The 14,125-nt window shown below is 35.4% G+C and overlaps 2 protein-coding genes across 4 annotated transcripts in view; both read left to right on the top strand.

Moving 5' to 3' along the window:
* Positions 1 to 3,285, top strand: part of LOC110818904 (uncharacterized) — a 22,728-nt gene extending 19,443 nt beyond the window's left edge. The window contains exon 21 of the mRNA XM_088221531.1: positions 3,147 to 3,285. The gene's annotated coding sequence lies outside the window, so the exon portion shown is untranslated. The remainder of the gene's footprint in view (positions 1 to 3,146) is intronic.
* PFI (tubulin folding cofactor E / Pfifferling (PFI)) lies at positions 3,256 to 14,125 on the top strand. Of its 3 annotated transcripts, none has more exons than XM_022047673.2 (16): positions 3,256 to 3,565; positions 4,824 to 4,994; positions 5,832 to 5,878; positions 7,850 to 7,996; positions 8,121 to 8,195; positions 8,461 to 8,570; positions 8,681 to 8,823; positions 8,897 to 8,958; positions 10,101 to 10,208; positions 10,295 to 10,329; positions 11,113 to 11,178; positions 11,688 to 11,779; positions 11,850 to 11,926; positions 12,005 to 12,082; positions 13,488 to 13,598; positions 13,704 to 14,125. In XM_022047673.2, the coding sequence occupies exons 1-15, from the start codon at positions 3,256 to 3,258 to the stop codon at positions 13,584 to 13,586; spliced, it is 1,620 nt and encodes a 539-aa protein (XP_021903365.2). In that variant the 3' UTR covers positions 13,587 to 13,598; positions 13,704 to 14,125. The 3 variants fall into 3 exon arrangements, with proteins under 3 accessions (XP_021903365.2, XP_021903368.1, XP_021903369.1); XM_022047676.2 differs by having other exon boundaries at positions 3,425 to 3,565; positions 4,611 to 4,994; XM_022047677.2 differs by lacking the exon at positions 3,256 to 3,565 and adding an exon at positions 3,645 to 3,667.

The following is a 14,125-nucleotide window of genomic DNA, read 5'->3' as shown; positions in this document are numbered from 1 at the left end:
TTCTAGATTTATAAAAGGAAACCAAGGTTGAGATATTTTTGGAAAAAAATCAGGTTCGTGAACTCATTTCTATTTAGCAAACTTTAGGTGATTTGTGAAGATAGGAATTAAATTAACAAAACCAGATTAATTTTTAATTTACATAATGTAATTCTAAATTAATTTTGGTATAAAATGAAATGTTATATTGCAATTTTTTTTTTTGAAATACTGTGATGCATTTGCAATTGATCATGTTTTTATATTTAAGTATCTTGGTTGTTCTTCCAAAGGTGGTGGGTGCTAAAGATATTAAAGACTTTAAACCGATCAGTTTGGTGGGAAGTATTTACAAATTGATTTCTAAAGTGCTTGTAAAGAGACTTTCTAGGGTATTGGGTGAAGTGATCGGGGAAAACCAGAATGCATTTGTTGAAGGAAGACAAATTCTTGATGCTGTGATGATTGCTAATGAAGTTGTGGACGATTTGGTGGGGACAGAAAAAAAGAGGGCCTCTTGTGTAAAATTAATATGGAAAAGGTTTATGATCATGGTTGATGTTTGCTGGGATTTTGTGAATTATATGCTTATGAGGATGGGGTTTGGGTGCAAATGGCGAAATTGGATCATGAAATGTATTTCCACCACTTCTTTTGTGGTTATGGTTAATGGGGGTCCTTCAACTTTTTCTAAAGCTTCTAGACACCTCTGCTAAGGGGATCCTTTGTCACCCTTACTATTCCTTACCGTTATGGAGGCTTTTAGTAGATTGATGGAAAGGACGTGGGAGTTGGATTTATTGAAGGGTGTGGAGGTGGGGAGGGGAAATGAGAGAGTAAGAATTTCTCATCTTTTCTTTATGGATGATGCCCTAATTTTTTGTAAACCTTCTATTAATGCTATGTTGCACTTGAGATACATCCTTCTTTGCTTTCAAATGGTGTCCGGATTTAAAATTAACATGAGAAAGACGGAAGTGGTTAGAATCGGTGATAGAAGGGATGAGGTGAGTTTGGCCTTGATGTTAGGGTGTAAGACAACTACACTTCCAATCAAATATTTAGGCTTACCTCTTGGGGCTAAATTCAAAGATGTAAGAACTTGGGAGTCTATTGTGGAGATGTTTGAAAAAAGATTGGCGGGATGGAAGAAGAATTTTCTTTCTAAAGGTGGTAGACTTACTTTGATAAAAAGCACGTTATCAAATTTACCTATATACTATCTTTCTATTTTAACCATCCCGGTCAGCATTGCTAATAAGTTTGAAAGAATTCAATGTAGATTTCTTTAGAGTGATGAAGAGGGAAATAAAAAATACCATTTACTTAGGTGGGAAGAGGTGAAGAAACCGGTTTGGGAGGGGGGCTTGGTTTGAGGTCTATTAGAGAATTAAACCATGCTCTTCATGGGAAATGGTTATGGAGGTCCCTTGTGGAGGAGAAGAGGCTGTGGAGGGAGGTTATGCAGGCGAGGTGGGGGGATTGGGAGAAGGAGAGTGGTAGGAGGGGGAGATTCAAACTGCATGGCATGAGCCTTTGGAAGAAGATTAGAGATGACTGCTTCTCATTCATGGGTTGTGTTGGGTGACTGCTTGGTAATGGGGGGGATATCAATTTCTGGCAGGATGAATGGGTGGGTAACTTCAAGCTTAAAGATCGTTTTCCCAGTATTTTTGAAATTGCAAGTGATAAAGAGGCTAAGGTGAAGGATATTTATGATAAGGTAGGGGAGGGGTGGGTCTGGAATGTGAAAGTGATAAGAAATTTACAGGACTGGGAAATCAATGAGTATAGCAATCTGTTATGGTGCTTAGACAGCAAAAAATTGAGTGACGACAGAGATAAGAGGGTGTGGAAACCTGATGAGAAGAACCACTTCTCTGTAAAATCACTGTACAAGGTCCTGTGTAAGAATGACAACAACAGCAATAATGCACCTTTCAAGCAGATTTGGAAGACTAGAGCTCCTCCTAGATTGACATTTTTTACTTGGGAAGCAGCAAAAGAATGTATTTTGACCATTAATATGCTTTAAAGGAGAAGAAACACTATGGTTAATAGATGCTATCTTTGCAAATCTGATGAGGAAACTTGTAACCATATATTGTTGGGGTGCCCAAAGACTTATAGCATCTGGATGTCTGTATTGGGGCTGCTGGGGCTGAACTAGGTTATGGCTGAGAATGGGAGTAGTGAACTGTGGGCGTGGGCGGGTTTTTGTAAAAAGAAAATACACTTGTTCCTTATTCCACTAACTATTTTTGGGTTGTGTGGAAGAAAAAAAATGCGAGAGTTTTTGAGACCAATGAGACTAACTTTACACATGTTATAGATAGATGTATACAAATTTTTAATTTTATTTTGTTAGATCATGACATCAAAAATTAGGAAGATTTTGAATTGTCATAGACAAACTTATTGACTTGTAACTAGCTATTGTATATGGATAATATCCTCTTAGTACCTATGTGTACAATGGTATTTCTCTTTTCTCTTAAACAAAAAATATTTAAATAGCTATATATTTCCACATGAATTTTAAAAAGAACTAGTTCATTTGTTCTAAACATAGGTTATGGAAATAAACCGCTGTTTATCTAAAGAAATCAATATTCAGCTTTCATTTCTTTTTTATAACCAAATGGTGAAAAAGTTCAACTGTCAGTATGATTTTTAAATGTTTATATAGATTACCATGAGTTAAGGCTAAAAGAATTTTGTTTATCTCCTGTATGATACCAATTGTTGGGTTCTTTTGGTAATTAGATTTTATTTTATGGCAATTACTGGTTCCTGGGGTTGCCTGCCTGCTATCTGTTTGAAGAAATGTCTACTAAGCATGGCTTAGCATGATTTATACCTGCATGGTCATACTTTATTATAGTACGAATTTGTACCTGCATTTCTGATACACACGCTATTTTATTTGTTATTGATCTCATCAAAAGGCTTTGCAATACTTCTTTTCAAAGATAGTTTTTGTCTGTTTCTTTTCACAAACATTGCTTGATGCTTGGTGTTTCTAACTATTAGTCATTTTTGTCCTCTGCATTTTTCTTTCTTGATGCTTCATTCAACTGTTAAGCATACTTGTTTAGATTTTAGATGTTATGCTTCCTTAAAACAATCATGAATGTTACATTATTATTATTTTTATATTTTTGCAGATGACAGTTTGACCTCTGATCTTTAATCATCTCTCTTTTTCCTGTTCGATGATTTGGTTGATCTTTGAATATTGGTAAAACTTCCCCGGCTTCTAGTTAGTGCGGCACTATGAATTCTGAATCTTGTCCCCAGTTGTTTAGACTTGGGCAACGGGTCCACTTGGTAAATGATCCTCGTCGAACTGGTACAGTCAAATACATCGGATCCATTGAGGGATATTCTGGTATGTGGATCGGGGTTGATTGGGACAGAAATGGAGAGGGGAAGCATGATGGGTCCATCAATGGTGTCAAGTACTTCCAGGCCCAATTTGAACAATCTGGGTCATTTGTTCGGCCTCAGAACCTAAGTCCTGGCATTTCTTTGTTGCAAGCTCTTGAGCTCAGATACAAAACCGAATCTACTAAGGAAGAAGAGGGTATGTGATCCTGTGGTTAGTTTCATTTCCTTTTCCTCCAGGGAGAAAGGGTGGAGGTGGGTGGGGTTTGGTTTTGCTAAAACAAAAGTTTGAAAACAAAAGGTATAAATCTCTGCAACTAATTTTCTAGTCCACCTTTCCACTTCGCATCATCTGAAAATGTTTGTCCATTTGAAGAAGTCAAAGCATACTCGCATTTAGTTTCTCATTTATATATGTTTCCTATTAGAAGTAATGACATGAACGATATTTTGGAAAATCATGCACTTTTGCTTGCATATGAATGCATTGATCGAAATTCTCTTATGGAGTGATTATCAAAAGATGGGCAATCAAAATGAAATAAAGGATTCATTAGTTAAGAAATACTTTTGGTTTCGACATATGATGCACGCCATTATTATTCAAACTCTTTTAATATGTGCTTATGACTGAATATGTGCTTTCATTTTCTTTTTTCATTAAGGAATGGTGAATAGTTCTTCCCAGTTGCTTATAACCTGTATTTGTTTTGTTGTTCCTGGTTTTGGAGAGTCATCAGACTCCTGCTTAGTTTAAAAAATTATTTGGAAAATTTATTAAAATTGGTCGAGATGTTTGAAAGCTGTGTTTTGAAGTAAATTATGTTAAAACTTTGGATCAGCCTCCATTCAGAAGCTAGGTACTGCTTAACTTTTGTGATCTGGTTCTGGATTTCTTTTCTGAAAACTGTCTAGATTTCTTTTGGAACAAAAGATGGTCTGTAGATTATCGGAATAAGTTGTTTGCCTTGATTTTTGAAATTTTACATTGTTTTCAGAGAGAAAAAAGGAAAATATTACAAACAAAGGCACCAAAGGGATGCCACCCATGGGCTGATGTACATCACAAAAAGAAAACTTTTTAACACAAGGGATTGAGTGAAGACCATTGGTATTGTGGGTGATGTCTTAGCAAAATACAACTCTTCCTTACAGGAGAACATTGTTTTATACATTTTAGGATGAAAAAAGCATCAATAGAACCCAGAATAATTGGTTTGAATTTTGTGCCTTTTGTTTTCTAGATGAGATGGATCATATATGTCCTTTGATCAACCAGCAAACCAGTACAGGGGAATCAATGAAGATGTCACTGGTATCCCTAAGATTCCTCGTGGATGTCTTAGCAAGATACACGCTCTTTTCAGAGGAAAAGATTTGTACATATATTTCAGGATGAAAAAAACACCAATAGAACCCAAAACAATTTATTTGAATTTATGCCTTTCCTTTTCCAGATGAAATGTATGTCCTTTCTGCAAGCAGCAAACGAGTGTCTGTTCAGCTTTTGGGGAAGGACAAGATTCAAGACAAACTAAGTAGATTTGAAGAGCTGACAAGTGCTTCACTAGCTTATCTGGGCGTTAACTCTCCGGGAGCTCCAGGCGACATCAGTATAGTGCTTCCAAGTAAATCATTTTCCCTGTTATTTATCTGTTCAGTTTCTTTCTGGCCACTTATAGTCTTTGATATGCCACATACAATATGCTTGCAGATGGTTTATTACAAGAATATTAATATAAAAGATATTTGGCCTTTTTGAACTACCTCTTTCTTCATTTAACATACCTCTTGTTGCCATTTTAACTCTAGACATTTTTTGCTACTTTCATTCATTATTTTTGCATAACAATGTTAGATGGGGATCTTGAAATAAACGAAATTTAAAGGGATACCTTCATAAGTATGAAAAGATTCTAATGTGAATGTGGGCTGGTTTGACAATGTAAAAATGTGTATGATTTTTTTTTTCTATATCTCGTCTTAGTTCCCGAATGGTTTTGATGCTACTGCATATTCCTATTATTTAGCTTATCTCAACTGGTTGCTTTATTGTCATGTATTTTCTGTTTCCTTTTCCTTTTTGATAAAATAAGAAGTTCATTACGAGTAGATAGAGAAATTACAATCTGAGGGAAGAAAGCTATCCTCCAGAAAGATAGACAGAACAATTGTGAAATCAAGGAAAACAAGCTGTATCAATATTAATAATATCCTAATTCCTTCGTAGCATAGATGAAAACATGCTTTAGCCCAAAAAGAAGCAAAGCACCCATCATTCGCGAAGTGCATTAATGAAATGTAGACCTTTGCTTATAGATTCTCGCATTTCTCCGCTTTTTCTCATCAATTAAACTGGTTGATATTTTCTTTGTGGTTTAACTATGCATACATGTTGCTAGTTGCAAATCTTAACAGCTGCTGTTATATTTAGTACTTTTGTTAAGTTGAATCATTTATTGCAGATCTAAAGGAACTTGACATCACTGGGAATTTGATCTCAGAATGGAAGGTATCTCCAAATAGCTATGTTTGCATATCATAATATGCATATCAAACAATTTAATGTTGCCTTTATATCCTGTTAACCATTGTTTTATATTTCTACCACCTCCCCTTCAGGTTGTGACTTCTAATTATAGCATCTACTTTTATACATGGCAAGATTCATATTTGTTGGATTTCTGAGGCTTAGCTCCTCTATCTGCTAAAATATTTGAAAAGATAGATGAAGTTCATACAGAAAAACTAGACGAAGTTCCTCAATCTGCTCTATTTATATGTGGCTTTATCTGTATGTGTTTGTTCATAGCAAAGAATGTGACCGGCAAACTTTTCCTAAAAAAAGATTTGTATACCTTCAAGATGTTAGAAGGTGGATATCTTGATCGCATTACCCAGTTCAATAAGAAGGTTATTGATTTGCTGCAGTTAGAGGTTACGGTTGAGGATGAAATAACCAATTATGTCTCTGTAGCTTATCATCAATTTTCAATCATTTAGTCACTATGTTGATGTATAGGAATGACTTTGTCTTATGATGAAGTGGCTGCAGTCTTTAGGTCTGATCAAACTGGAATTTTGGGCAGAAAGTTTCCAGTGAGGAGTGATGGTGAATTTGGATTGTGGAAGAGGTAAATTCAGGATAAAGGCACAGCAAATGTAAAATATAGAGGAACCTAAAGGTAAAAGGAACAATGCTATAAGAGTAATCGAACAGATCATTACGAGTTTGTTTGCCCTCTGTGGAAGAAAAATGATGAACAGAAGGAAAGCTCTGCTAGTTCTTTCACTTTTGCATATCTTGGGACTCAACTTGGTCATCTCATTATACGGCATATAGAAATTAGTGTGGTACTTGCAAAGAGTGTGATACTGGTATTGTTGCATTTGGTGATGTTTGTCCTTATAATTCCGTAGGTATAACAACATTAAAACTTTTGATGGGGTGTCCAGAATTTTACAAGATGCCAAGCATGTCTCACTTCATTCAATTAGAAACAAGATTCCTTGGGCTTTTCAGTAGGTTTTTGGAATGGAATCCTAAAATAGATTAAGGGTTCATGCTTCTGATGAAAGAAAAGTGAATAGAAAACAGTATAAAAAGTACAGTTGTGGATGTGATTCATTAGAATTTAAAACAAATGACTTCACATTCTAGTGCATGCGTTTATGGCAGACGAGGAGGGTTAAATAATGGAAGAGCTATTTTTTGAACATTGCATTCTTTGGAAACATAATAGGATTTGTTTCGAAGTATCTCCACCCTGAAGTGTGGATTTGTTAAAAGTGCATTCATACATCTGTATATGGGCCAGCCAAGGTTCCAACAAAAGGTAAAGCAAGATATTTGTAAGTTTCTTCTTCCAAAAGATTTATGAATACTTTATGCGAGAAAAATTGTAGGTGTTCTCTAAGTTCAGACATCAGAAAGCAAAAGTTGAAAGCTACACCAGAAAACAAGTCAAATTTGTCATCTGATAACAAAGATGGGTTCAAGAATCGGGAGTTAATATCTTCTTGAAAATAGTTTGGAGTTAGTAGATTTCTATAATGAAGAAAGAAGCTTGAGATATTACACTCCGAAGACACCATGAAAGAACGGTTTTGCGAAAGATATGAATGGGACATTATATGAGAGAGCTAGAAGTAAGAGTTGTCTGGACTACCAAAATGGTAAACATTCTATAGGAATTGTTTGATTGTCAAACATCACTTTTGGCAAGATTAGATGGAGAAGTAGCTGAGAAGCTAAGTAAAGGGGTAGAGTGTTCTGTGCCCATAATATTCAATTGTTTGATCTACTCATGTATGTTGAGTGATGAATGGTCTAAGCCAAGTAGCTCTATGAATTTAGGCACATTGCTGAACCATATTAAATTTTCTAATTTTCTTTCCCTTCTCTCTGTCATTTTTACTTTGTATGTATTGCATGGTAGTATTGACCATGAAATACTTAGTCTTGCCTGTCAATTTTTTGCAGGATGTTGGCACCATTTGTGAACAGCTGCCATCTCTTTCATCCCTCAATTTATCTTACAATTTGATGAAGCAAGATATCTGGGGGCTTCCACAATTAAAAAGTATACGTGTTCTAGTTTTGAACTATACGGGTATAAACTGGACTCAGGTGATATATTCTTGATATTTGTAATTATTTTCATGTTTTCTTTTTGTGAAGTTTTCATGCTTTTCTATCCTTCATTTTTAAAGAAAAAACTTTCAATGCTTAACACATCCTTTTGAAATAGCAGATTGAAATTCTTGAGCCTTCATTACCTGTGATTGAAGAATTACATCTGATGGGTAATAGCATTTCCACGATGAAGGTAGTCCTTATTGAGTAACCTCTGCTTTCATGTTTGGTCTAACTTCCCGCAATTTATTCAAACAAAACTAGGATTTGCAAGTCTGGTATATTCCATGCAGAATAGAGGAGCAAACTACCTGAACAATGTCAAACTTGGTTCATTTTATACCTGTAGATCCCTCTTATCCAAGGAAAAGGAGAAAAAGTGGACTTGTCACTCATGTTGAATTTTTTGGATGTTGCTCTAAAGCTTTCTCTGTCTTCTTTCATTTGGCTTTTTGCAGCCGGCTTCATCATCTGCTATCCAAGGATTTAATTCTTTGCGGCTTCTGAATTTAGAGGATAATTGCATAGCTGAATGGAGTGAAGTCTTAAAGCTTTCTCAGCTGAGAAGGTGAGAAGGAACTGTCTGAATGATATATCTATAAATATGAGCCACAAACTCAACGAGGCTAACATTCTCAAATTGATGGGTAACTATTTCTATGTGGTTCTCTCTCTCAGTTTGGAGCAGCTTCATTTGAACAGGAATAAGTTGACCCAAATATTTTACCCTGATAATGATATGATAGAGCAACTGCTAAGTAATTATAACACTCATGCGAAAAGCCATATTCCGTTTCAAAATTTACGTTGCCTTCTTCTAGGTAATCTGTTGGGCACTTCTCTTTCTGTTACTTATGCCTCATTTTCATGTCTGATTTGTTGTTTATTGTTCAGGAGCTAACAACATTAAGGATGTCCACTCAATTGACTCACTGAACTCTTTTCCCGAACTGGTGGTGAGATTCTTTTATATTTAGACCTCTTAGTATTTAATTAGTGGCTCTTTGGTCTCAGCAAGGAAAAATTGTCATCCTCATCCTCCATGCCATATTGTGGTCTATTTAGAAAGAAAGAAAGAGGAGATGGGTTCAAGGGTGTTGAATTATTATGACTATATTTAGAGACCACTGGTTTCAGACTTCATGTATTTTCTCTAAGGCTATCATTTTCTTAGAGGATAAGATCTTGAAGATATTATTATTATTTTTTCACTTATTCCTTTTTATAGTTATTATTATTTTTTTGTGTGATGTACGTTGCTCGTATTCCCTTGGTGCCTTTGTTTATAATATTCTTGTTTTTCTCCAAAAAGGGGTTATTCAAGTAGTGGCCATTAGAATACTATAAGGAATATCTTGTTCTTATGCTTCCAACTCATTGGGCTTCCAATTTCAAATACTTGTGCACATATAACCATAATTAGCCATGGAAATAGGATTTTTTTTTGGTCTTTTCTGGATTATCCATTTACCTCATATCACTGTGATAATCAGACATTTTCTCTTGAAAAAAGAAACATCATTAAGAGGCACCAAGAGAGTGGCACCCATGTTCAATAGATTTAAGAAGTTAGAAACCAAAATGTCCATAAAGTTCCATAAATCCACACCATCAAGAAGTGATGCCTTGTCAATGAAGTAGTCAGCACATGGAACAGCTGATCTCTAGTCGTGCTGGGAAGTTAAGACATTGAGGACCAGACACTGAGCTGGGTAGATAAATAATTCATTTCTTTCCTAACTGTAAGCACTGCTAGCAAAGAAATTCTTTGCTTTTTTAGCCAACTTAAAAGGATGGTAAAGCCTGCTCTAGCTCTCTTATGCATGTTGTATAATTTTGACCATAGATCCAACCAAAGTAATTTCCTATAAAAATCTTTTCATCAGCAATATTAGCTTGGACCTAGGGAAGGTAAAATGATTGGCCAAACACATAACATGCCGGTGGTTGTCAACTCCGACATATTACTAATGTTTGATAGTTCCTTCAAAATTTTGATCTCCTCTCTCTCTCTCTATATATATATATATTTATCATTCCTGCAAACATGTCTCACTTGAAAAAAAGATTCTGATTGTTCTTCTTTATTATTTGAAAGGATATCAGGCTTTCTGATAATCCAGTAGCCGATCCTGGAAGAGGAGGTAACCCAAGATTTGTTCTAATTGCACGATTAGCAAAAGTCGAAATACTGAATGGGAGTGAGGTAAAGCTCTACCAGGTATATCTAAATGTTCGCCTAACTGAAGGTATTGTCCATCTAATATATCCCTGTCTAATAAACCGTTTCAGGTAAGTGCTCGTGAAAGAAAGGAATCAGAGATCCGGTACTTCTTTTTTCTGAATATCAATCCATCTGTTCCCCTTGTTATTTGTGTTTTCTTATTTTTCCGATGTTCATGAGTTTCTTTTTCTTTCTTATCTTATTTTAGTATTTTATGTTATTGCATGGCTCAATCCTTAGCATTGCTATCTGTTTCATGTTTGAAGTTATAGTCTTAAGCCCTTGGAATCTGTCAGCACTGGTCATGAAAGCTTGGCACTCATATGCTTCTCACCAATTGTTCAAGTCTTGCAAAGTTCAACAGTTTCTTAGAGAAGTAATGGATAATATCACCTGTTTCCCAGTGCATTATAATTTTTCTTTTGAAGTGTATTCCCTTGCCGGTTAGATGAGTACAGATTTCTGGAAGGAAATTAAATGCATCAACAAGATATCTTTTACAGTTTATATAGAAGCATTCTATGAACTTTTGATGGGGTTTAATAGATGGTTATGATTCAGAACCTGGTTGGTCTTTTAGATTCAGAAACAAATCTTTATTTTATCTGGAAGATAACAGTTTCTGCAAGGTCAAGTGACCTTCTCTATGTAGAGTTGCTTGGCTAACACCTTATGGATGTTGCACCAGGACCTAGCCTGCAGATCATCTCCATGCTAACCTATGAATCAATCACTACTGGGAAAAGTAATTAAGATGCCCACTCATCTGACTTATGGTTGCTAACAATTGTGTGTATTTGTTGGGAAATGTTATTTACTAGGAAGTAGCTGTTTTGTGATTGCATTAATTACATAATGGCTTATATTTTTGACACATATCTTACAGGTATGTTCGTCTAGTAATGTCAAGGTCAAATGGCAGCCAAGAAGAAATTGAACGACTCCATCCAAGGTAATATCTTGAATTCTTACATTCATTTAAACTAAAACTGATATTCCCTAGCCACAGTTGTGGGCATGATACTGGTGAGGGCTGTTGGCTCCTTGCATTCTGTATCTTGACATTGCAACTTGCAAGTCTCCAGGGAAATGGTCGAATTTGGTACCTAAAAATTATTTGATGCAGCTAAAAAACCTGGTGGTTTATCTTTAGTGGCAATTGAACATGTAGAGTTTGGGAACTGGAGTATTTATATAGGCCTATAGTTTGTGCTTTCTATTTGTTTTCCTCATGATGTGTTTCTATCTTCAACATGATTCCTTTTGAGGACCATTAAAGCATTAATGTCCAAAAAGAATTTTTGTGCCTTACCTACCAAGAAGAAGGCAGCTTCGCTTCTTGACAGACTTGAACAGTGATAGGGAAAGCAATCATCTGCAGACTCCACCATTTAACTACATTCCAATTGTTTATCTAGTAAAGTTTTTCGCGTTTATGATTCTCCTAAACACCAATTACAGGTTTTCTGAACTCAAAAAGTTTCATGGAATTGATGATGAAAGACCATCTATTGGAGCAGCTGGCCCCCAGAAAATGGCTTCAGGGCTAATATGTATAATTCTTCTTTTTCTTATTTTATGGGTTTGTGTTCATGTGCTGATATACTGTACAAAAATATGCAGCTATCACTCTGAAATGTGTTGGTCCATCCATGGGTGAGAAGCCACAGTTGATCAAGAAACTGCCAGCATCTATCACAGTTATATTACTAACTTCTACAAATTTGATGTTCTATTTACAAGAACAGACAGTTATGTTTTTTGTTTTCCCATTATAGGTTGGTAAGCTCAAGATTCTTTGTGAAAGCTTTTTCAAGCTCAAGTCTGTCAAGACAAGGCTATATATCCAGGAGGAGGTTCGTAATTTTCCACTTGACTTATGTCTGGTTAGCTTTTGAAGAAGATTGATAATACATTTGGGATTACTAAAAGAGATTGTGGTATTAGACTGTAAAATTTGTTGTACCACAGGACCACAGTCTATCGGGATGTTTGGCGGTGATTGTCTAAGCTTGGGAAAAAAATCTCATTTTCAACAGGCCCATCTAACCAGCATATTTTAAGTGATTATGCTTCTGTGCTATATTATTCAGATTTTGCCATTTCTTAATTTTTTTTTGGTTAAGTTTATAACAAGCTAGAAGACTCCAATACATCCAAAATAGAACATTTAATGGTGATCCTACATGCTACCCAGGTGCTCCCATCAGTGCCTTGCTTAGGGATAGACCTGTACTGGGATGCTTCGGTGATTTAGTTAAGGATGGACCTGTACCAAAACTGCATGCTCATGTTGCCTTCTGGATATATAACTTTCATAATTTTTTTTTTAATATATTGCAGTTCTCAATTTTAAGTTGTTTTCTGTATTTTCTTTACAAGATAGAGCACATTCCTCTTAAGATTTCATTACTTTCTTTGAGTTTCTCAGCTTTTCTTGAAAAAGCTGTTATTTCTAGAATCTTTCATGTTTGGTACTTTTACCTTCAAGTGTCCTGAATTAAATTTCAATTCAATCATTAGAAATTTAATTCATTAAAACTGTTTTAAGGACTGGAAACATGATCTTCCGCATCTCATGAGTTCCCCTGATCCATATTTCCTAAAATGTCATTAGGATAGAAACTTCAAGATCCAATTTTTAACTTCTAACTGAATCTATATCCTCTTTCCATCACTAATAGGGTGCATTTGTTATAAAAGATGAGTCAGCCATTGGAATCGGAATGGGATCATCTTCATCACATAAGATGACTTTCTTCTTTTATCGTTTTGTTTTGGTTATTTGAGGAAGATGTCTTATTAGACATTTTTAATTCTTTTTCCCTCTCTAAATAAAAATTATTTTTCTATAAAAGGAAAAATATGAGTTCGCCTGAAATCTTTTTGGCTCCTCTATGAAAATATTTTCATACTCCACATGTTAGAAGTAGATGGCTGTGTGCTAGTAAGAAGGAGCTCTGGGACAATAAACCCATTGTTACACTTCCAAATCAAAATCAAATAGAGTATTTAATTCATTTTCTTTTATTTAATGCCTATTGGTGTTCCGCAAGTACCTCTCTGAAGTCCTGTAGTGGAAGATGCATCTTGGATTAATCTGTAAATCAACTTGTAAGATGCATTGGGCCATATAGGATCTCATATTTTCCGATGGGATTATCCACTGTTTCCCCAAAAAACCGATTGAACTCTCAAGTTTTTAGCTTGAACTGCAACAACTTTAGCAACTTCATCCACTAAGATTCTTGTGATATGCAGGGTTCTCCTCTACCTGTACTGCTTGACGACGAAATGGCATCTTTGGTGGATGTTGGAATTGGCAATGAGTCAACTATTCTTGTGGACCAAGAGAATTGACAGAAACAACTGGTTTTAATTCCTACTTTTAGCAGTTGCACCATTATGTATATGCCTATCATGGACTGCTGTTATCGAGGCATTTAAGAATTGCCTCTTATTTTCTTGAATTTTCAGGAGGAGGTGTTCTATGTGGCAGATTGGATCTTGTGGTGATCAATTCTGGACTCATGAAAGGAATGGATTAGGAAGATATCCACATTGGTTGTTACAGTAATCAGAAGGAAGAATAGATGATTGGAGGTTGATACTGTAATCCTAAAAGTTTGAATATGCTATTTTTTTAATCCACAAAATGGCTTGTGCTAGAGTTTCAGTTTTCTTGTATGAGAAATCAGGCTTCCAGATTTGGAAAATGATCCATACATGACCTAAACTTGCCAGAAGGAAAAAATATTGGTCCATAGATAAGTGGATTCTTGGATCCATCAAGGTTTATGCTTTGTAAAAATCTGATCTGAGCTGACTTCACTTCATGACTAAATTATTATAAACTAGTTGGTATGTTATGTATAAATAGTCACTGAAATTTGGTAAAA

This window comes from Carica papaya, chromosome 1 (assembly GCF_054855325.1).
Source record: "Carica papaya isolate Zhongbai chromosome 1, ASM5485532v1, whole genome shotgun sequence".
Lineage (NCBI taxonomy): Eukaryota > Viridiplantae > Streptophyta > Magnoliopsida > Brassicales > Caricaceae > Carica > Carica papaya.
This window is presented reverse-complemented; position numbering and strand designations above follow the sequence as displayed.

Bases quoted from the DNA above. Each gene is read 5' to 3' on its own strand.
- PFI (XM_022047673.2), top strand. From the start codon at position 3,256: ATGAATTCTGAATCTTGTCCCCAGTTGTTTAGACTTGGGCAACGGGTC. The intron at 8,959-10,100 runs GTGAGATTCTTT...ATTATTTGAAAG, and splicing joins ACTCTTTTCCCGAACTGGTG to GATATCAGGCTTTCTGATAA. The intron at 11,780-11,849 runs GTATAATTCTTC...AAAAATATGCAG, and splicing joins AATGGCTTCAGGGCTAATAT to CTATCACTCTGAAATGTGTT.